Consider the following 23716-nt stretch of genomic DNA (forward strand, 5'->3'; position numbering starts at 1 on the left):
TGCAAAACAGTTGCAAGTCAAATTTCAGCCTCATGTGGAAAGGTGATTGATTTGGCTATTTAATTTTTTTTATTAAGTTTCAACATTTTTAAAAGAAATACAATAAAAACACCATTTCGTCTTTTCTCTTATTTTTGTCGACTTCCCACCTCCTTTTCCATGGGGTTCTTGTTGCTCTCCTTCTGCCGCACCCTATCTTCTTGATTTGCATCGTCACGTAGCTCCTATTCAAAAGTTATTTGGTGTAGAAAGAATGGCACAGTTTCAGATAGAATGGAGAGATGCCTACACACACAAATCTGTATGTGCAGAGGCTTATTTCGGACATTAAAATGAATTCATGTAGACTGCCCCTCCCTTTGGTGCTGGCGCAGTAGTAACAGTGTCAGAATAGATCCAAGGAGACCAAGGCTCAAATCGCCACTCACCCATCAGAAACACTGGGAGAATTTGAGCTAGTCACCAACTTTTCTCAGCCCACCTTATAGGATGGGCTGTGAGGATAAAAATGGAGGGGGAGGAATGATGCATTGAATGCTACCTTGAGATCCTTGGAGAATGTGTGGAGTATATTTTCTACACAGAACAATATCTGAAAAGATGTTCCCTGTCTTATGGCTACTGTTCCATTACCTTACACATCTCCCGAGAGACCTTCCTATAATGCAGACCCTCTTCTCTGGATAAACTACCCTTGTCCATTCTCTTAAACTTTGCTTTCAGAATGCTGCTTTGCTTCAATGGCAGCAGACCTTCTAAATTGGACTGAGTATTGGGATCTAGCTTGAAAACGTATCTGTAAAATGTTCTGCTGAAGGATTTCATCGAGCACAGACTACCCTTCTTTCTGACAGACTCAGACCTGCTTTGCGTCAGTAAGTTTGCTGTGCCACGTGCAGTCTCTGTGGCCTTGGGCTAACCTAGCAGATCAGTCTCATTCCTGAATACAGCACTTAGGTCCCAAAATCCAAAGGTGTATATTAGAACTAGCAAAACTGGTGAGATAGTGGAATCAACCCAAAGGGGTTTAAGGCAGCAATATATTAAGCTTGAACCTACCAAATAAAGCCACATTTTAAAAATTAACTGGTAAACTTGGTTTCAATAATTGATAGTGATGATATTTAAAAACAATATTAGTATGTCTATAAATGTAGTGGAAGCTGACAGCCACATCTACTCGTCATTCTGATGCTTTTGCTGCTTCTCAACTTTTCCTTTTAATGTAAAGGCACAAAATGAATTGTTATGTTTCTGCTATGAAATGTCGATACTCTCACACTGTAACAGCCCCGAGAGCTGTGTCACTTATATCAGTATATATGTGTCACTCTTATATATGTGTCACTTATATATGTGTCACTCTTATCAGACATCAAGAATCACAAAACAGAGAAACCAGTAGGAGAACACTTCAATCTCCCAGGACATTCTATACAAGATCTCAAAGTAGCTGTTTTACTACAAAGGAATTTCAGAAATAGACTGGAAAGAGAAGCTGCTGAATTACAACTCATTACCAAACTTAAAACCATGGAGAGACCTGGTCTCAACAGAGACATTGGATTCTTATCTCATTATACACGACTAGCCATTTTTCACCTTCTCACCCCTTGCCTTTTCCTGTAAGACCTATTGCAGTCGTTAAGAGTCGTCAACAGGCTCATCTCAGCTATCTGCCAATCACCCATTCCCACCACCCTTCTGAGTAATACCCCTCCCCACCTTCTCACTATATAGGAGGATCTGGCAACTTCTGTTTCAGTGTATCTGAAGAAGTGTGCATGCACACGAAAGCTCATACCAAGAACTAACTTAGTTGGTCTTTAAGGTGCTACTGGAAGGATTATTTTTTTTTTAATTTTGACTATGGCAGACCAACACGGCTACCTATCTGTAATTATATCTCTTATGTTTTGCAACACACAACGAAAGTTGCAAAACGGGGCAGCCAATATAATGTGGAGCCTATGGGAGGGGAAATGGTTTTTAAGGGCCTTTTGCATCTGAGGCTTTTTAGATAAGAAGGGGTGGGGGAAACAAGTATGTGGCATGAATGTGATATAAAATTATGTATGAGGTGCAGAAGGTGGATAGGGAGAGATCAGCCTTTGTTCCTATCCAGCAGAGCTCTTCCGTCCACTTTGACACTGTGCTGCTGCTTTTGTATTAAATATTATTTTCTTCTCAGATTTTAATCTCTTCCCTGCTCTTTAGAGAACGAGAGGGAAGGATTCGCTTGAAGAGGAGTCAGTTCGCGGGAGAGAGAGAGAGAGAGAGAGAGAGAGAGAGAGAGAGAGAGAGAGAGAGAGAGAGAGAGAGAGAGACCCCGTCTGACAGGCGCCGATTCCTTCTCCGTTGACTACAGCAAGGCAGGAGCCTTAGTGGACTCCGATTCCCAGCATGCAACGCTAACCCCACCGAGAGGGCCTAGGCGTCACGTTGCATCTCGGGAGCTGTAGTCCTAGAAACCCTTGTTATGCAAAAAAACACGGGGATGAAGTGAGGAGGTGGGCGGGTCCCGACGACAGCCCTCTGGACGGAAGTGTTGCACACGCGCGTTCTCTCAGGCGGGCAGGTGAGCAGCCCCATCTCTCGCCCTCGGCGGCACCTGTTCGCTCGTCAGGCTTCTCTGAGAAGCGGGGTGGGTTAAGGGGGGGGGGAGGGAACGGGGCTTCGTGTGAAGCGTCAAGAGGTGCGGGTTGGGGCCGGGAACCCAAGCAGGCCGGGGGCTGGGGAAGAAGTCAAGACATATAAAGTTGCCCTTTGTCCCGTAGAGTGAGTTAAGCGATTCTCCAAAGTCTCCTCGACTGCAGCCTTTAAAATAATAATTAAAAAATACTTGTATAAACAAGCAAATGGGCAGATGGGGGTGAGGGACGGTCGCCTACTACCGGCACCGAAAGCTAAATTGGGGGGTTTTCGCTTCGCTCTCGGTCTCCACACACAAACACGGAGTAGCTTTTCCTAACTCGGGTCTTGCTTGGTGTGAAACATTTCAAGGCGCGGGATTCAGCCCTGGATTTGGGCTGTGGGGCGAATTGTAAGGCGATGATGGGACTTTGCGCTTCAACTTTTGAGGGGTGGTTTTTTGGGGGGTTGGGATGGGGGTTAAGTTAAATTTACCCTGCCTCTGCCAGCGCTGCTGTGTCCGCTTCTCAATCCTCCTCTTCCACCCTCACTCCCCGCGGTTGTTTTCTCCTCAGAGGAAAAATGCGAAACGTCACAGTTCTGGAGGGCAATAATAATGATAATAAAGGAGTCCAAACTGTCATACGCTGACTTAATCCCTCTCAGACACACATTGTGGGGATAACAGGCTGTGTTACTGGCCTTGGTACGCGATTTTTAAAAATGGCATAGTCAGGATTTTTGCTAGTGGGGGCTGACTTTTGTAAGGGTGGGGGACTTCAGATTTGTATTGATTTTGATTAATTTGGCTATGCCCATGTTTGTGAGAAATAAATTAATAAGGGGTTCCCCCACTGCCACACACACATAGAAGAAGACCCGAGTTGCAAAAGCCCTGTGAGGGGTTCGCTATTTAAAAGCAGCTTTAGTCACTTTTTGAGGACTCACAAAGCAGTGTACGAACAGGGTCAAGGCAGGATGTCATGATGAAATAGCCACCATAGCAAACATACAGGTTAGAAGAAAATCCTTCCTGCCCCACCGGCTAGAGGATTACTGATTCACTGCTATGGTAAAATCCTGAGGTTCTCAGTTGTGTTCAATAGGAAGCTCTCACTCAGCTTTACCCGGGCCTAATGGAAGATCCAAAAATGGCTTCCAGTGTGAATGCGCAAGCTCCCTGTTTTGCACAATACTGTAGATCATTGGTAGGCAAACTAAGGCCTGGGGGCTGGATCTGGCCCAATCGCCTTCTAAATCCGGCCCGTGGGCGGTCTGGGAATCAGCGTGTTTTTACATGAGTAGAATGTGTCCTTTTATTTAAAATGCATCTCTGGGTGATTTGTGGGGCCTGCCTGGTGTTTTTACATGAGTAGAATGTATTCTTTATTTAAAATGCATCTCTGGGTTATTTGTGGGGCATAGGAATTTGTTCTCCCCCCCCCAAAAAAAATAGTCCGGCCCCCCACAAGGTCTGAGGGACAGTGGACCGGCCCCCTGATGAAAGTTTGCTGACCGCTGCTGTAGATGGATTACTGGCCTCTCCTCTTATTTCTGTTTTGCCCTTCCGGTAGCACAGTTCAGGGGCTTGCTTGACCCTCTTCTGAAGCTCCCCCCCCCCCCAGAGACACCACATTATGGTTGGATTGCTAAGGACACTTAGAAGCACCACTTCTGAGAGAAAAATATGCTCAAGACTGTTCTGTGTGGGTAGAGGTGGAGGTGGGAAGTCAACTTCTTACCCCTTGTAATTTTCTCCTATCTCTCCGCCTCCCCCGCCCTCCGCTGTACATTTTCTGTCAGTAGAAAGTTTATTCCATTCTGTTGTAGAGTGTAGGCCAGGGGTCAGCAAACTTTTTCAGCAGGGGGCCAGTCTACTGTCCCTCAGACCTTCTGGGGGGGCGGACCATATTTTGAAAAAAAAATGAACAAATTCCTATGCCCCACAAATAACCCAGAGATGCATTTTAAATAAAAGGACACATTCTAGTCATGTAAAAACACGCTGATTCCTGGACCGCCCACGGGCCGGATTTAGATGCCGATTGGGATGGATCCGGCCCCCGGGCCTTAGTTTGCCCGTGTAGGCAGTTTTCTCCAAGAGGCTTCTTGTCACTTGCATCTGCGCATGTGACTTGGGTCACTTGGCTATGAAAAAGGTGAGATGGCAGGGCTCTTTTACCTCCTTTTAAGATGTCCCCACCAATCCTGCTGGTTCTCAGCGGTTGTGAAAAGTCTCTGCATATAGTTGAAAGTCTTTGTGTCGATCTGTCTGTATTCCTCCCCACCCCCATGTTCCATGACTGACTCCTGATATTAAAAACAGTATCTGGGGTTCAGGCATGAGATATTCTAATGGTGTGCTATACTGTTCTATAAGATCAACTGAGTATTTCCCCTGTGCTTCAAGGACACTGCGTTCTGGATTTTGAAAACTCTGAGAGTCGAAGACTATTTGAAAGAACAGTCATTCTTGTTTCAGTGACCTAGGACATGTTTGAGTGCCAGATCAAATTACATTCAACTTTTCCTGTCTGGTTGAAAGAACACCTGTTCTCAGATGAATGGAGAGAGTCAACCAGCTAGCAGTGAACCACACTGAAACTCTTGCACTACTGGGATTATATTCAAGTAGTTCAAAACACCCAGCTGCCATAATAATTCGTATAACAGCAAGAAAGGCCATAAAGTACAATTGCTTAGCCAATAAAAATGACAATATGTGAGAACAGCAATGAGAATATACAGTGTTACCTCGGATTAAGTACTTAATTCGTTCTGGCGGTCCGTACTTAACTTGAAACTGTTCTTAACCTGAAGCACCACTTTAGCTAATGGGGCCTCCTGCTGCTGCCACGCCGCCGGAGCACAATTTCTGTTCTCATCCTGAAGCAAAGTTCTTAACCTGAAGCACTATTTCTGGGTTAGCGGAGTCTGTAACCTGAAGCGTATGTAACCCGAGGTACCACTGTATATTATTAATAATTCTTTTTTTTTTCTTCCGGATGAGGACAACAGTTTACTTAAAACACATTTTGTAATGGTTTTATGTAGAACAATCTATTTTACTGTGTTAGAAAATGATAATTCCTGTGAACACTCATGCAAGGTGTGCTCAGTGTTTTCATTGTTGTTGCAAGTTTATCTTGATAGCCAAATATGCTGCCAGTCCTTAATATTGTGAGTATGCAATGCTGTTTCTTCCCAAGTAATGCATTTTGTTTGTTTGTTTACTACAACATTTGTAATTTCTATTTTCAAGTTTTATTAGCCTGTGTCCCAGGTGGTAAAAATTAAGACACCTGTGTTTTAAGTAGCATAGGGTGCTGCAGTCTGCCTCTCATTCACTTGCTAGTACTGTACAGCATTGGTTATATTTGCTTGTACAAAAGTAAGGGCCCAGTCGTATACTGCATTTACGTGCACTTTGCAAAATGGGCTGATCTTCTGAATAAGTATACATAGCATTGCTTTGTAAAATTAAGAAAAATGCCAAATAAGTATAATATTATGCTAATTAAGTGTTAAATTATGTATTTTGTATTGTTAAAGCAGCAAAACAACTTCAGGGTTGATAAATAATTAAGTATTGAATATATTTGAATTTCTCACTGAATTGGAAGCCTGGGCTTCACAGTTTCTAAAATTTTAAATCTCTCCCACTTTGCTTCTGCTGGCAGCCCTTTTATCCAGTTTCATCAAGCTGCCTCTCATTCACTTGCTAGTCCAGTATTGGTTATATTTGCTTGTACAAGCTGAACTGGTGGCTGTTCTCTAAGCTTCTGGCAGAGGGCTTTCATAGTCATGTTACCTGAGCTGCTTTTGTCCGGAGACACCAGATGAACCTGGGACCACCTAACATGGAAGAGGTTAAACAATTGTTAGTTTTAAAACAGTATCCTAGTTATAGTTTATATGCCATTATATCCAGTTGGAAGTCAAATATATTGTTAGCACCTTTTCATTGCTTTTCTCATTTTAATTGCAGATTGAATAATAGAAGAATGGATGAAGATGTTTAAAATCTAAGATGTTTGATCTGCAATAATAATATAGGTTGCATTATATCCTGTGAGAACTTTGGGCATTTTCCAAAGATGCTAGCTCCCTTATTCAGCTGCCCATCGAGAACATTTACTGTTCCATTGCACTGTACCCATGAAGTTAAAATGTCGGTGTGTCTTGAAGAATTAAGTGTTTAGCCTAAGTATGGCTTTTGGAAAGAAAATGTCCCTTTCTCGAGTAGAAAATCCTTGCTTTCTGCTTTTTTTGATAATCTTTCAAGCAATATTCATCTTGATCCTGTACCGAGGCAGCAATTCAACTGTATATCAGACTTCTTTTCCGCTACCTCGCCCATTGGACTATTCAAAAACAGAGGATGTCTATACAAATCTCAGTTTGTTCACTCCTGCTCCTGATAAGGCAAATATGCGGTACTGCACTGAGTCACCAATATTGGGTATGTATTGTTGCAGGTTGATGTTGGTAATGCATCCTAATGATTTGAGTTGCACATGAAAGCTGTATTTGGCTGTGATCCTAACTCGCACTTAGGAGCAGCAGGGCTGCATGAAGTAGTGGAGCCACCATCTCTTCCATTTCCTGGTTGTACTGCTCAGGGATAAGGAGGGGCACACACACAGTAAAATTTCCAGTTTTCACTGTGCCAGCTCCTGGCTGGTCCTGCAGAGGGGCCTGGATCAGGCCCATTGGTAGTAGCTGGACTGACTAAGGCTCCAGAAGAACCTCAGCTGGGTGCAGTGGGATCCACCTTGTTCACAGAACACACCCCACACTGCCAGGACTGGGTAGAGGGAAACCTGCTGCATTCCATCTCTCCAGTTAAGCTGATTGGGTTTTAGGAATGCTTTACCTGTATGTTGGGTGGTTATTATACTGGGACCGATGTGTGAAAGCATCTTTCCTAGTAGCATTAATTTCAAATATTACATCATTCTTTTAGAATATAGAATTTTGATGGGAAATTACACCTGTTGGCTTGTATTTTCTAGCGCTGGAATTGCAGGATATCCATTAAACAATGTATGTGCTTCCTTTTTTGAGTCAACAAACGGCATCATAAAAACCTGTAGCTATATCACCTACTTTTGTTTCTGTCCTTGACTGGCTGGGGATTGTCTTTGTTATGTGTTTGATAAATGGTTGGTTTGTTGTGCTAAGAGAACCTTGGCTACTACAGGAAACATTGATTTGATATTGGATGACCTTCCAGTGGACCCATGTGTTTGAGCTGTTTGACTGTGGAACAGTCTCCCTCTAGAGGTTGCAGACTCTCCTTCTTTGGAGGATTTTAAGCGGAGGTTGGGTGGTCATCTGCCATGGATGCTTTAGCTGAGATTCCTGCATTGCAAGGGGTTGGACTAGATGACCCTTGGGTCCCTTCCAACTCTACGATTGTATGATAATACAATTTTCATATGCTAATTAGGTAATAAATTATACATTTTGTGTTGTTAAATCAGTAAAAGAAGTTTTGACTTTATCAGAAAGGCAGTACTGTACTGTGTGTATTTACTGCCCCCACCCCAATTATGCATTACTAATGAAAGTAAGGCAGTTTACTTCAGGAGTGATTTCAGTTTTATATCCTCAAAATGCAGGCACAAAAGCAGACAATTTTATATTCAGGCATTCCAAGCTATTCCTGGGGGACAGGTTTAGCAACTGTTCCCTTCTTCCAGGTGATAGCTGTATGCTACAGGGGCAGTCAATGACCTGACTTTCTGCATAACTTGGGTTTTGATGAGATGTGATTTTGGTTTCCCAGGTCTTCCAAATATTCATACTCACACATCTGCCATACAACGGCGGATACACAACTTTGGCTTTGTATTGCTTTGCTATTAAAGGCAGCCCTGTTAAGGGAAGTTTTTAATATTTAATGCTGTACTGTTTTTAACATTTGATTGGGAGCCGCCCAGAGTGGCTGGGGAAACTCAGCCAGATGGGCGGGGTATAAATAAATTATTATTATTATTATTATTATTATTATTATTATTATTATTATTATTAAGCTACCTCATGAGCAAAGCTCCATTAGTGTACTGTATCTTAATCTCATCTGACAAATGTTGCCCAACACTTGGACTTTTTATACATAAGGCATTTGTGACTCAGTCCACATTAGTCTGACAAGAGATTTTGATTGTCCTTTTAACTTTTTGCCTTTGTTGTTGAAATTTAAGAAACCCTATGGCTGGTGAACTTGCTTTTGTATTTTGGGTTGTAGGATTGTGTACTTTTTGCATTACTTTCCTATATTAATCCTCCATTGGAAGCAGTTGCTTTTGCTAGAAGTAAAGGTAAAGGTACCCCTGCCCGTACGGGCCAGTCGTGTCCGGCTCTAGAGTTGTGCGCCCATCTCACTTAAGAGGCCGGGGGCCAGTGCTGTCCGGAGACACTTCCGGGTCACGTGGCCAGCGTGACAAAGCTGCTCTGGCGAGCCGGCACCAGCGCAGCACATGGAAACGCCGTTTACCTTCCCACTATAAAGCGGTACCTATTTATCTACCTGCACTCAAGAGTGCTTTCGAACTGCTAGGTGGGCAGGAGCTGGGACCGAACGACGGGAGCTCACCCCGCTGCGGGGATTCGAACCGCTGACCATACGATCGGCAAGTCCTAGGCGCTGAGGTTTTACCCACAGCGCCACCCGCGTCCTTTGCTATAAGTAGCTATCCTTTTTAACAATTGCTGTTCATCTTAAGATGTTTTTCAGTGTGCTAGATATTAGCATCCAGTACCTCTTATCTTGCATGCTGCTATTTTTAAAAACTTAATCTTTTTCAGTAACTACTTCTGAATAACTACCTGACTCTGGATTTGCGCTTGCATTATCTGCTCCAATGACTGTTTTTCTTACTGCTGTACTGGTTTTGACATAAGGCCAAACCATAGTTTAGCACAGGGGTAGGGAACTGGCTCTTGTGCTTGCATTGTCTATTCCAATGCCTGTTTTTCTTACTGCTGGACTGGTTTTGACATAATACTCGCCATAGTCTAACACAGGAGTAGGGAACAGCATCTGGCTGACAGGCCGATTCCTTGTTTTCCCACCAAACTCTGGCAGGCCTCTCAGCTGTCCATCACCCAGCATCACTATGATTTCAGTTGACCAATTCGTTCTTTGCAGCAAAGTCATCAGCCTTGGCTTGTGTTTTTTCCACATGACGGCGAGTTCAGAATTGTTTATTACTGTTTTCGAATAACCTCCAGCTTGCTGTGTCATCCAAACCCAAATTGTGTTTAATCTTAACTATGGTTAGCAAAAGCATGCTGACTTGGACTCAAACTCCCATCAGTCCCAGTCCTCCCATCAGATATGACCTGAGTTGTGGTTCAGCAACATTTGGAGGACTATAAGTTCCCCATTTCTTCTCTCTTCTCATTACATTCCGATCAAGCCGATATTATAAGGTGAAATAAGTGGGAGTTGTGATGGTACTATATCCTAGGCAGCGTTCATTTGGTTTTGATAAAGCTTGTGTAAATCATTCTGTGCGGCAGTGGCAGTATCAGCAAATAGGAGCCAGACAAAGTATAGTTGCCATTCTGTGACTCCTGATGGGAAAGCGGTAGATTTGCAGTAATGAAATTCACACACTTGAAAAAGTGACACTGTCAATCTTTCAGCCCTTGTCTAGGAAAAAAAAGTAATAGCTGACTCAATCCAAATAGTGTAGTCAGGTTGTGGAAGAGATGGTGTTCTTTGCTTTTGTATGCAGTAAATGTCTAGGGTCCTCATTAGTAGTGAGAAGAAATAACTTCATTTCCATATTCTTGAAGGGTAAGGTTTGTAATGGGCTGTGCTGCTTTTTGAGAAGATGAGTGTACCTATGATTGAATCATCAGTATAATCTGCTTAGTTACCAATGAAGTCTTCTGCACCAACCATGGCCATAACCAATTCTGGATTGTAGTGTGGTGCAGGCTGTTCCTTTGCACAGGACGCTGAGCTGAGGGGACGCAAAATAATAATAATGATAATAAAACCTATATTTATACAGGCACCAACTGAGAAGATCCATTTTAAAAGCAACAGCACTAAAAGGAATTATTGTGAAGATAAGGAATATTGGGTGTGGGTGTGCCAAATTCTGTCCTTGCCCAGGGCACCATATTACCAAAGTCCTCCCCTGCCATTACTGTTACTATTACTGAGAACTGTAATTGCCTTTTCCCCTTGAATCAGCAGATCTGATCCCTCCTAGTTTAGAGAGTTTGTTGGAAGCTGCCCAGAGTGGCTGGGGCAACCCACTCAGATGGGCACGGGATTATTATTATTATTATTTGGTATGTTAACTTTAATTTTATATGCCTTAAGTAAGTGTGGTTTGACTTCCTATGCTCTCCTCCTACCCTTTTCCTTCCCATGAAGCCAACTGAATATCTTGAACCTTTTAATCCTTGTTCTGCATAACTTATTCTTATTTACCAGACCATTCTAATTACAGTGGTACCTCAGGTTACATATGCTTCAGGTTACATATGCTTCAGGTTACAGACTCTGCTAACCCAGAAATAGTGCTTCAGGTTAAGAACTTTGCTTCAGGATGAGAACAGAAATCGTGCTATATGTGATTTATTCAGCTGTTAAAAGAGATGAACAAACAGTGTGGCCAGGTGTTGTTACTCGCAGTGCTTGTCCCAGTGTGGTCTGTCTCCTGTGGATGCATGAAGGAAGTCACACAGTACAGTGGAACCACAGGTTAAGAACTTAATTTGTTCTGGAGGTCCATTCTTAACCTGAAACTGTTCTTAACCTAAGGTACCACTTTAGCTGTTGGGGCCTCCCGCTACCGCCGCCACACGATTTCTGTTCTCATCCTGAAGCAACGTTCTTAACCCGAGGTACTATTTCTGGGTTAGCAGAGTCTGTAACCTGAAGTGTCTATAACCAGAGGTACCACTGTATGCTCTTCTTGTTTTCCATTTCTTCCTTGTACAGGTGCAATCATTGGATCTGCTTGAGTTAAAGGAACCAACGTTTGTTCTATACAGGATTAGAGTATGGGGATACTCTAGTCTGCAGTAAATCCATTCCTCCTTCACTCTAAACCAGCTTATATATGCAATTTAGTTGTAGTGTCCTTGCTGTGCTGGTGCAATGTCATATTCAACTGCGTGCTGGCATAGCAATTGGTGTTCCCTTGGCATAAGAAGGATCAGTCCCTCAGAATAGTAAATAGAGTTGGTCAATGTATAGCTTTATACCAGCCTCTGGTTTCAAGGCTGCTATTGATTGTGAAAATGGAACACTTTTAATTTAAAAATGTTAATTGAAGCGCTATGACCCCTCTGACCCAAGGAAGCTGCATTGTATACTTAATAGCTCTTGCTGTTTAAAGACAAATTAAGTACTGATTCCACAATTAAATATATTTTCTGTGAAGTACTTATATAAAAACATGCTGGAATTTAAAAACTACGTAGAGTTTGTAAGAAAGCAGTTGACTAGCTTCTTATTGCAAAGGGATTGGGTGATTTGTGCCTGTCCCTAATTGATTTTGCGTTCTGACATAATGGCCTTGTGTGGATGAGCCTTGGGATCATGCACTCATCCTTGCACAAGTGCAAAGAAGCATTCATTTTAAACTAGCAGCAGCTTGCTGGGGGCATCTAAGCTCAGGCAAGCTGCAAATCAAATTGTACTCTTATGAAGCTAGCTTGCTTTAGTTTAGTTTAGCCATAGTTTAGGGTTTGGACGGAATGCTAAACCAGTTAATCTTAAATGTAAGTAGAAGCCTCTAATCTCCTCTGCATCCTTATCAGAGGAGAGGGGAAATGCACAGGCCTGAGGCTTGGAAAGGCTTGCTCTCCTAATGCTAATTAGTGGTTTAGTCAGTTATGTCTGAGCTCAGCCAGAGCCTCCCACACTCATTCTTGTAGAAGAAAAATGTTTAAATCAGCACCTGTGCTCTATCAACTACCCTCGTAGGAGACTTTATCTCCATGAATAACTTATTCTGAAACTCACCCACTTAACCCTTCTTCTCATACAGTTGGACCCTTAGCCGTCACATTTGACACACTACCCAGTGAAGAAACGATCATCAGCAAAAACCCGTACGTCCAGTCAGGTGGTCACTACAGCCCTCCACACTGTGTGGCTCGCTACAAAACTGCTGTCATTGTGCCACACAAGAATCACGAGAAACACTTGCAGCACTTCCTCTATTATCTCCATCCCTTCCTTCAGCGTCAGCAGATTAACTACTGTATCTACTTGATTCATCAGGTAAGCCAAACCAAAGGCACGCTGCAAGTCTCTTTAACATGTTTTTTTTTAATAAAATGAGCTAACGCAAATGTTGTCTGATAAGTACAGAAAATGGGAGTGTGCCTGCAGTTTCGATATACGGCTGTCTATAAAGTGCTCCTCATAAAATCAAAATCTGCTTCTGTGGAGAAAAAAGTTGAAATGTCAAGGATGCTGCTGCTTTCTAAATTGCAAGTGGTTAATCTTCTAATCAGCCATGCTGCTTTTATGCCAGATTGAGTACATGCTATGAGTGCTGCTTAGTCCAAACTCTTCCAACGGATGTTTCTATGAAATAATGTGATCTGGGGATTTAAAAAAATAAAAAATAAAATCACATGTAAAGATCAGAAACAAAAGGGAAGTACTGAAGAGAAGGCCATTTGTGGAGGGGTTAATTAGTTGTTTTTCATTTCTAGGTGTGAATGTGTACGCTTGATATCAGGCTTGTATGTTACAAATTTTGTGGTCATCACACTCATTATTAACCATGTAAACACTTTACAGCTGTTAACATATTCCAGTCCTGAAATGTTGGCAATCTTGGTCCAGTGATTATTAGCTCCATTTTCTTCTTCCATTTCATCAGATCCTCATTCTCCACTTGCCTTTCTTCATGTTATTCTTTACTTAATAGCTATTCTTCACCCTTATTTTAGCCTCCTTATCTCTCATCCCATAGTCCAGCTGCTTGTGTGAGGTGGTGATCCCTTCCTAACCACTAATTTTGTCTTTCCTCACAGTTGCTGGACTGCAAACTAGTTTCTTCAACAACTGATTGATACGCCAAGCATGCCGAATATCTCAGTGTCACAAAAGCAGCACAATATATTATGAATGCCCTCTAACCAATTCATCATTGTGTTCTAAGGCTGATTTTCGTTTTCTCTTTTCAGGCTGGAAGTGGCCCATTTAACCGAGCAAAGCTTCTTAACGTTGGAGTCCGCGAGGCCATGAAAGACGATGACTGGGACTGCCTGCTTCTGCATGATGTGGACCTCATTCCAGAGAATGATTATAATGTTTATGCCTGTGATGATTATTTCCCCAAACAACTGTCCACTGCTATTGACAAGTTATACTACAGGTAATAAATATCCTAAGTAAAAGGTATACTAGGCCCATATTACCATTGGCTGGGGGCAGGCAGGAGAGAGGAGAAGAAATGTAACACAAGTAGTACAAAAATGTAAATAGTACAAATTAAAATGAATTTATTAAATAATAATTGTTTAAAAATTATAAGGGTTAACACTGGGCCAAGTGCTTTGCAGTCAACCAGCAGTTTTGCAGGTTTTGGCAATTTCATTTTTTATGAAGCAATTGGACAGAATACGTCTACTCCTTTTCCCTTTCTAACATTGCGTGCATATGGATTAGGGTACGGAGCATAAAACCACACAGGTGTTCTCCTGCATGCGCTTCTTTTGTATGACACTTTGAACTGCAATCTGACTTGGGATTGTAAATCCCATTGAATTTATTTGCAATTTATTTTTATTTGCAAATACAACAAACCTTTAGAAAAAATGTGGCAGTGTGAAGCATACAATCAACAATAAAATGTTCTTCATAAAACAAGTAGAAAATACATTCGATAAGCCTAATACATCAACACAGCACCCTTCAGGAACGCCGTTGAGTTTTAAGCAGGTGTGTAAGTGCCAATACTGCAAGTGCCTTCCTGGTGTTCATTGGAAGCACATTCCAAAGTGCTTTGTTTCTGTTGCAAGGAAAAACTGTTTTCTGGTATTTTCTTACTTCTAAGCATGCTTAAATCATGGCCTTAACATTGAGATGTAAGAGAGAAAAAACTTGGAAGGTATGTTTTTAAGGATACTGAAGTCTTGAACTTTTTCCAGAACTAATACTCCCTGTCTTCACAACAGTTCTGGTACAGCATCAGGAGCACTAAACTGGCATGAATGTGGGAAGTCATTGTGTCCTGATGCTCCATGTAGGACCAAATAAAAATAAAAGTATTCTTGTTTGTTGTGCCAGACACATGTACTCTTTGCTTTCCACAGTGCAGTGCAATTTTTATTTATTTATTTTTTTGGTAAACTGATCTAGGTTTATTTTTCTTTGTAGTTTCCCATACTGGTCCTTTTTTGGTGGTGTAATTGCTTTGACCCCAGAGCATTACATGAAGATAAATGGGTTTCCAAATACCTTCTGGGACAAAGATGGTGAAGATGATGACATTGCTGAAAGGTACTATTGAGGAACAGGCGTTGAAAAAGGTTGTGATAAATTCAAACATAACAACAGTTAAGTTGTGCCTGCTTAAAAGAATGAAGTGAGAGCTCTCCATCACTCAATAGGACCTCTGTTCAGAAAGTGGTTGGTAATTACTTCATTTGATAGGTTGGATTTAAAGGTGCCCTTTTGCGTGTGGAATGTGTTTTCCATTCAAAGAAGCACTGTTTTGCACCTTTAGTTAGAAAAGTGTGAGAAAAGTTGGCTGAAATGGCAGAACATTTGAAAACCGTCCTCTGAAATCTGCTATTCCAAGGACGGGGCTCTACGGTGCAAGAATCTATAAACAAGCCTGAAGCTGCACTGCAGGGAACAGAAATTTTCGCTCTGTTGTTTGTTTGTTTTTAAATCCAAACTCCTTGTACCATGTGACAAGCTGCTTAGGAATTTCCAAAGCAGTTTATGATAAAGGGTAGAAGATTGCTGTCTGAGATAAAAGGGCACCCATACAAGCCTTTGCAGACAGCTAAAAAGACACTAAATTGGGATGTGTACAGGGGGCTGCAAGGTGACAAGGTGGTTTCTTACTGGGCATTGAAATAAATGTCAGCCAGTTGCTAGTTTGAGCAAAGATCAGCCCTATCAAGCATGAATGTGGCAAGGTCTTGTGAAATTTATCTTCATCTTTCCCGGGCATTCTTCTGTTCCCAAACACGGTTGACAGAATATAAAAATGTAAATGGAACACTTTGTTCTAACTGCTGTTCAAAGTAAAGGTGACTAACCTGTGGGCAGTATCCAGGCCTTCCTGCCCCATGTTTTGCGCCCCTCAAGATGTCCCCAAATTTGTTGATTTCTGTTGAAAGGCAAAATTATCCCCCCCCCCTTCTCTAATTCCTCCTTTAAAAAATTGTTAATGAATGATAAATAATTTAAAACAGTGCAGAATAGCAGATGGGAAAGTATTTTGGAATGTAGACTTGATAACTGCAGTTCTCACTTTGGCCCAGTGCAGTTGAAGCAGAGAAATCTGACACGGCATCACCAGCCTGATAGGCTTTCATACTGGCCACTGAGGCCGTGAAGCCATTGTCAGCATATGTGGTTGTATTAGGACAATGTTACTCGTATGCCTGCCCCCTTTCAAAAAAAGGAAAAACCATTTCTAAGGAAAAGCATTGAAGCTCATCAGATTGAACTTCAAAGAATTGGTTTGCTAACCCTAACCCTGATACAGAGTGGACGCTGGTGCTAAAATCTGTTATTTCGGGTTTTGTGAGCCATTTTTGAGCAGAGGCAGAGCAATGCACCCAAGGTAGGACAAGAAAGAAAACGGCTGGCCTGATCTTATATAATTCCACCCACCAAGAGCAAATTATCCAGCCATCTTGTGTCTGTGTCACTGCTAGACAGAAAATAATTGACAATCACGAACCCTTGGAATATGCCAGTCCTAACCATTTCACCTTTGTTGCTGTCTGCCTTGATTTTGCCATTTTTATGGAGAAATGTTCTGAAATGCATGTACTTATGCTCGTAAATTAACGTTTTCACCATCTCTTCACTTCAAAAGGATTGCTATCGCAGGAATGGGAATAGATCGCGTTCCACTTTATGTTGGGCATTACAAAATGATAGACTATGGACAAGCTGCTGAACGTGTACAGAACCTTAAAAGGTGAATACAGATTTTCTTCTTTCCATGACGGGTTTTACATGCACTACACTTCCCAGCAGACAGGGCTTGTAACACATTGCATCCGCACCAGATCAAACCACACCCTCACCCTTGAGCCAGGATATATATTTTAGTAGTAGAGACTTACAGTCTTTGGCACCTCAAATTCATTGTTTATCAATGCAACTAGCAGCAGGATGGAGCAAAATATTTAAATATCTTATTGGTAAACATCTCCCCAACAGCCAGAGTTGAGGCATTCCAGCAGCTCTACTGGAATGCAGATAAATGAAGAGCAGAGGTGCCTATCAGCTACATCATCTGACGTAGAAACTCTTCTCAGCCTTAGCTGTTGTGGCTGCTTTGAGCTGAGAGATACTGTATATGCTCAGAGGCACACCAAGCAGATTACTGGACTGCCCTCGGTTCATAGCACTCAGATAGATTGAAAACTATGCCGCTCTTTGGCTGCACCTGGCCCTTTTGGTTTTGAAGGCTCTGCTTGTGAAGGTATTCAGTCTGCCACCAAATTTCCCGAAAGAGCCTCATGTGCTTAATAGCACATTCCTGGGTGAGGCACCTCCTACTTGGAAGTTTTTCTTTGCAAGAATTCGCCTATGTATTCATGTTTCATAATGCTAGAAACTTTCCTCTTCATCTCTGCTGAAAAACCTAGACCTGTAACATTGATATCTGATTAGCATTTTTCTCTCTCTACTGTCCCTGCCTCACATCATTCCACCTTTACTTTCCCCTCTAGGCCTGCTGAACTGAACACTAAAAAAACGTGGAGAGATGATGGGATGAATTCTTTGGAATACAAACTCTTGGGAAAGAAGAAGTACCGTTTGTATGTTAACATTACTGTGGATATTGGGGCTGCACCCGTCCTACCACCTGAGGGCAAAAGCAATGGAAACAAAGCCTGATTCTGGCAGATTTGACTCTTGCAGTGCTGGAGTCTGCTGGGTACAAAAGGATTGTGTGGTACGCAGACATGAAGATGCATTTTTAAAGCTTCTATTTACAAGTAAAATAATAATAAAGTCACCACGAATGAACACGTATTAAGTTTGTGTATTTGTGGAAAAGCATGCAGCCATTGTAAAGTGCGATGTCTACTGAACCCTGCACTCTTACTCACCTGCACAGTTCTTGAAGAGCAAGTGTTAGATCTTATAACCAGTTACACTGTGATGTGGATACTTGACATTACTGTATCCTCTTAACCGTATGAATGTAACGTAAATTTATGTATTTGTTCTATTTTTAGACATCTTTTGCATTATAAATTCTGTTCTCTTGCACCAGTGTTAATGCTTTAAGGTGGCAGTTAAGTATTAAATGTGTTTCAAAGTGTTAATTTTGTAAAAGTTTATTTTTCAATGAATTTAAATAAACTGCACTGAGTATTAGCGTTTTGTCTCAGCTGCAATCATTACCTGCTTTTCTGAAGGATCATTTCTCTCCTTAGAGGCTTTGCATTGCTCCAGAGGTTTCTGATATACAGTACATGGCAAGGGAAGACTATAGCCTATGAGCTATTTGCCTCCTTCCCATATAAAAGAGCACATGGTCATTTTACAGTAAGGCATGGGTGTTAGGAGCTAACTCCCTAGTTCACATTCCTCCCTGAAGCAATTCCATCTTAAACGGAGATAAATGATAGTGAGGTGTGAGAGTGGCCAAGGTTTGCACCCCACGTGCACTTTTGTTGTAAAAATTAAGACACCTGCTTCTAGGTGTATGTAGCTCTGTTGCGCTTGGCTATATTCATAGAATCATAGAATTGTCAAGTTGGAAGGGACCATGAGGGTCACCTAGTCCACTTTGAGACCACGCACAATTTAATCGCGTGTCAGAATGCTGGGTTTTGCTTTACAGAAGGTGCTTCTGTGTCTTCCATTAGGGCATCCTGTACTGTGCCTCTTTTCCTCAGAGCATCCCTGATATGGATCAGTCAGCTCTTGGGAATATGCTGCTAAACTTTCCGGTACCAACTCGATTTTTCTTTTCTTTTTCCCCACAAGCCTCTAGCAGAATTAATAACCTCTTCTTTCTATTCAAAGCCGTCAACAGAAGCCTTTACTTCATCACTTCATTATGCCTTGAGATCTGATGACTGTGCTATAAACAAGCGGTGATCATCTTTACTTATTTCAGTGCAAATGGCAGGGGGACTTGACATATGAGAGATTAAGCATTTGCAAATTGCTTATGCAGTGCATTCAGTAATGTACAGCGAAGATGCATCAGTACTTCATCTTGTGTAGAACAACCATATTACAATGTTTGTTAGGTGTGAAGCAGGCAACAGGAATGCAGGGTAGCCCTGTGTACTGGCAGCATTCCCCCTTCTGCACAATTATTCTGAAGGAAGAGTCTGGCTTGCATAGAGAAGGTCTCTGGCTCAATCCCTAGCATCTTCAAGTAGGCCTGGAAAAGGCTGCCTGACTGAAATCTTGGGAGAGCCACTGCCAGCTAGTATGGACAGTGGAGAGCTAGATGGACAATAGTATGACTTGGTATGAGACAGCTCCCTATGTTCTTAAGGGAGCTGCTTCAATAAGGGCAGGGTTTGCTCCACAGGGATGCAAATGATCTCCCTTTTCCCATGCACATAAAAGCTCTCTTCAGAAAGTCGATTATGCATTGTGCAGCATCACTGAGGGTGAGGCCAACACGTTCCTATTGGTCACTTCACCCACAAAATACGCATTGCGTATAGGCAGTGGCCATTTTGCACAGGGGATGCATTCCTGACCCCCGCATGTGTCGGCGGAGGACGTGTAAGCCAGTCCTTCCTCTGTCCAGCCCATTTTCTGACCACTTCCAGGTTGCAGTGATGCACGCATGCACAGACAGTCGTGGCCTGTATCTGCCTTGCAAACTGTGGGGAACTGAAAGCATATCCACTAAGTGAAGTGACAAATGGTATCTACGGAGCGATTTGCAGACAGACAACTTGAAATTGTAACAACAAAGGCTTAATCATAGGAGCAGGTCTAATGAAGTCTATGCGACTTAGTCATGACTTGATGTAAGTCTCGGTGATTTATCTATTCTAAGCATTACAGCCCACTTTCATTTTGAACACCCACCCAAATCCAATATCTATTTTATTGAAAAACGCTCAGGATCAGTGGGCAAATATCAGTTGTATAATTTCTTCAAAATGCAAAACATTTCCTTCTAGGAACTGTTGAAACTTCACTCCCCCTCCCTGAAAACATATTCTCCTTTTAGTACCGTGGCCTGAAATGCACCTAGAAGCTACACAACCACTTTGTCATGCCCCCCCCCCAAGCAGTTGTTTCCAGACCATTTTACATGTGTGCATTATGCCTTTGCGGAACTGCATGGAGGAGCTTCAATATTTACTTCCACAACCTCTCACTCTGCATTCTCTTGCTGTCCTTAGGCAACGGCACCACAAACATTTTTACAAACCAGCTGCAGAATTAAATAAGGTTTCTTACACACCCTTAAGCTGACAATGTAATTGGAAAGCTTCACCAAGACAATGGAATAGAAGAAGAAGAAGAGTTTGGATTTGATATCCCGCCTTTCACTCCCCTTCAGGAGTCTCAAAGCGGCTAACAATCTCCTTTCCCTTCCTCCCCCACAACAAACACTCTGTGAGGTGAGTGAGGCTGAGAGACTTCAAAGAAGTGTGACTGGCCCAAGGTCACCCAGCAGCTGCATGTGGAGGAGCGGAGACACGAACCCGGTTACCCAGATTACGTGACTACCGCTCTTAACCACTACACCACACTGGCTTTTCAATATGCTCCATATTTTATTGCGAGTTTTCAAATCTCCCTCATTCTCCCTGTGGGTATTCTTAACACGATGGCATCAGATACCTTTACCTCAGGAGGTTATGATGAATGCTTGTTCAACTGGCTGAAGAAAAAGCCATTTCCAACAGGGCTATCCTATTTAAAAGAGAATTGCCCATTGGATGAAGAAGCCCTTTAACTTTGCACCTTGGAAAAAGCATGGTAGTATTGTCCTTATATCCTTGTTTCCACTTTAAAATGGTGGAGATTCAACATCAGCTATCAAAACAGATAGCTTTCAGGCAGTGGAAGTCAATTCCCTCCAGAGGAAGGAATTAATATTTTTAATCAAAGAAAAAACCATGATCATAGAGTTATTTAAGTTAACTGCAGTCACCAACAGGCCAGTACTGTCCTGAAGTCCAGGAAGAAACATCTAACAAAGCTACTAGAGATTGGGTGGGGGGGGGGACCCTATTCTTCCCCCTGTAATGTACTTGATTCTGGGAAACCACCAACAAAAACGTAGGTGCTTGCTCTCGGCCCTGGAAATTGTCTTCGATTATCCATACAGTTCATTAGGCACAAGAGATGGTTATGAAATCTTGGCCGGCATGCCAAAGTCCACTGTGATGTTGGTGTACAAAGGGTTGTGTTCCACGGAGAGCAGCTTGTAAGAGCAGGAATTTAGCCCGTCTGTTTTCCACACTTGAGATACCTGACGCAAGAGTTTCATTCTGAACAATTAAAAATAAAAATGGGTAGGGTGGGGTGGGGTGGAGAGAGAACAGAAAAGAGGGCATGAATTAAAACGTCATGAAGGTTCTGTTTTAGAGACAGGTACGATATGTAAAACTCTGAAAGCAGATGAATCTTAAGTTCCAGTGGCCGAAGATGCAAACTGCAGTTTAAGAGGCAATACAGACCTGAGCAAGGACAACTTCTATATATGATATATTGTCTGGCTTGGTGTTTCACAATCCATTTATATGGGTACCGTGCCCACACTATGCTTAGACCAGGGTTAGTCAATGTTGTGCCCTGCAGATGTTGCAGGAGACAATGCCCATCATCCCTGACCATTGGAAATGCTGGCTGGAGCTGTTGGAAATTTTAGTCCAAAACTTCTGGTGGGCACCATAATGGCCACCCTGGCTTAGACCGTATGTCGCATTTTCACCCATTTCCCATCCACCTAGTTTTACTACCATAATATGACTTCATTGACTCACCTCTGTCGATTTGCTTCATTGCCTTGGTCTCTCGTGTGGAAGATCATTGTGTATTTGGCCACATGAGGAGAAGGCCGGATAACCTTCATCTTCTGTATTTCAACTCTAAATGCAAATATAGCAATGATTTGCAAGCATGTAATGGAGATGGGGGGGTGAGGCTTGAGAATGATGATCAGAACCTCCCAACCTCCCCCAGCTCAAAACTATAAAATAGGCATCTGACTCACACTCCCTCTAGTGCATCAGTGCGCAGGTCCCTATAAACTTCAACTAAAATGACAGCCACTGTAGTAAAGTTACAACTGTTAGAAAAATCATTCCTTGGTCAAGTAAAAGAATGTGGCCTTGTGGGTATTTTTTCAGCCGCAAGGACCCTGGGAAAGGGAGTTGTGTATCTTTAAACTCCAGACTTTTCGTCTCCTTGGTGTGAGAGGTTTATGGGAGGAAAGGAATCCTTGATTTAATGAAAGGCTTGACACCTGGGTTGGGGGTGTGAACCTCTTCCCCCCTCCCGGAGGTTGTTTGTTTTCAAATTGCTGAGAATTGGGGATCTGGTTAATTTCCACAGGTGGGAGGAAGATTCCTTGATTAGGGTTCAAACCTAAAACTGACCCAGCTGCGACAGAGTGAGCTGATCCAATTAAGACTCTTGATTGGTTAAAAGTTACGACGCCAAGTCGGAATTGTGAATAAAAGGATCAAGGGATGTTTTGTGTTTTGCTCTCTGCCATTGCTCTGCAACTTGCAAAGATGCCCGGCTGTAACTTCCACCGATAGCCGTCGTTTCGTCCTTTTGAAATGGAAATACTCAAACATCTCCATTACGCAACAACCTGAATGGACTATTGACTACTCTAACTGTGTTCCTTTGTGAGTATGTAAAGCTAGTGATATTATACAGTGTTTTTATTTTACCGTATTTTTCGCACCATAGGACGCACTTTTCCCGTCTTAAAAACTAAGGGGGAAAGTCTGTGCGTCCTATGGAGCGAATGCAGGGAGGAGGCAGGCAGGAAAAGCCCTCAAGAGCCCCACACAAGCTTTGCGCGGCTCTTGCGGGCTTTTCCCCAAGAGGGAGAAGGGACTGACGCCGCCAGTCAGTCCCTTCTCCCTCCTCTAGAAAAGCCTTGCACAACCTCTCCAGCCGGGGGGAGGCTTCGCAAGGCTAAAGAGGAAGCCAGGGCAGCGAGCGCGATCCATCCTGTTCGCTGCCTGGCTTCCCCTTTAGACTTGCGCGCCTCTCCGGGGGTGGGGGGGCTTCGCAAGTCTAAAGGGGAAGCCAGGCAGCAAGCGCGATCCATCCCGTTCGCTGCCTGGCTTCCCCTTTAGACTTGCGCACCTCTCCGGGGGTGGGGGGGGCTTCGCAAGTCTAAAGGGGAAGCCAGGCAGCGAACTGGATGGATCGCGCTCGCTGCCTGGCTTCCCCTTTAGACTTGCGCGCCTCTCCGGGGGTGGGGGTGGGGTGGGGGGCTTCACAAGTCTAAAGGGGAAGCCAGGCAGCAAGCGCGATCCATCCCGTTTGCTGCCTGGCTTCCCCTTTAGACTTGCGCGCCTCTCCGGGGGTGGGGGGGTGGGGGGCTTCGCAAGTCTAAAGGGGAAGCCAGGGCAGCGAACGGGATGGATCGCGCTCGCTGCCTGGCTTCCCCTTTCGACTTGCGCGCCTCTCCGGGGGTGGGGGGGGTGGGGGGCTTCGCAAGTCTAAAGGGGAAGCCAGGCAGCAAACGGGATGGATCGCGCTCGCTGCCTGGCTTCCCCTTTAGACTTGCGCGCCTCTCCGAGGGTGGGGGGGTGGGGGGCTTCGCAAGTCTAAAGGGGAAGCCAGGCAGCAAACAGGATGGATCGCGCTCGCTGCCTGGCTTCCCCTTTAGACTTGCGCGCCTCTCCGGGGGTGGGGGTGGGTGGGAGGCTT

At 43.2% G+C, this 23716-nt stretch overlaps 2 protein-coding genes and 1 long non-coding RNA gene across 8 annotated transcripts in view; 1 reads left to right on the top strand and 2 right to left on the bottom strand.

Annotated features, from left to right (window-relative positions):
- Nucleotides 1-46: 46 nt before the first annotated feature.
- Nucleotides 47-3227, bottom strand: LOC310704953. The gene is made up of 2 exons (XR_014525115.1): nucleotides 3127-3227; nucleotides 47-224 (listed from the first exon to the last, which is right to left on the bottom strand). It is a non-coding gene; the product is annotated as an uncharacterized lncRNA (long non-coding RNA).
- Nucleotides 2265-18205, top strand: LOC310704899 (beta-1,4-galactosyltransferase 3-like). Of its 4 annotated transcripts, none has more exons than XM_083498970.1 (7): nucleotides 2265-2578; nucleotides 6620-7093; nucleotides 12657-12892; nucleotides 13810-14000; nucleotides 15005-15127; nucleotides 16686-16790; nucleotides 17551-18205. In XM_083498970.1, exons 2-7 carry the CDS (start codon nucleotides 6841-6843, stop codon nucleotides 17717-17719), a joined length of 1077 nt encoding a protein of 358 aa, XP_083355096.1. In that variant the 5' UTR covers nucleotides 2265-2578; nucleotides 6620-6840; the 3' UTR covers nucleotides 17720-18205. The 4 variants fall into 4 exon arrangements, with proteins under 4 accessions (XP_083355096.1, XP_083355097.1, XP_083355098.1 ...); XM_083498971.1 differs by having other exon boundaries at nucleotides 2569-2644; XM_083498972.1 differs by lacking the exon at nucleotides 2265-2578 and adding an exon at nucleotides 2586-2778.
- Nucleotides 18206-20568: 2363 nt separating this feature from the next.
- B4GALT4 (beta-1,4-galactosyltransferase 4) overlaps nucleotides 20569-23716 on the bottom strand; it is a 36410-nt gene continuing 33262 nt past the window's right edge. For all 3 annotated transcript variants that reach the window (XM_083498975.1, XM_083498976.1, XM_083498977.1), the window contains 2 exons: nucleotides 21805-21909; nucleotides 20569-21309 (listed from right to left, as the gene is read on the bottom strand). In XM_083498975.1, coding sequence (XP_083355101.1) covers nucleotides 21168-21309; nucleotides 21805-21909 — 247 coding nt within the window. In that variant the 3' untranslated portion in view covers nucleotides 20569-21167. The remainder of the gene's footprint in view (nucleotides 21310-21804; nucleotides 21910-23716) is intronic.

The sequence above is a fragment of the Podarcis liolepis genome (genome assembly GCF_965112155.1).
Source record: "Podarcis liolepis genome assembly, chromosome: 4".
NCBI classification, from domain to species: Eukaryota; Metazoa; Chordata; class Lepidosauria; order Squamata; family Lacertidae; genus Podarcis; species Podarcis liolepis.

Bases quoted from the DNA above. Each gene is read 5' to 3' on its own strand.
- LOC310704899 (XM_083498970.1), top strand. From the start codon at position 6,841: ATGGCTTTTGGAAAGAAAATGTCCCTTTCTCGAGTAGAAAATCCTTGC. The intron at 7,094-12,656 runs GTATGTATTGTT...CTTCTCATACAG, and splicing joins CACTGAGTCACCAATATTGG to TTGGACCCTTAGCCGTCACA. The intron at 16,791-17,550 runs GTGAATACAGAT...TTTCCCCTCTAG, and splicing joins CGTGTACAGAACCTTAAAAG to GCCTGCTGAACTGAACACTA.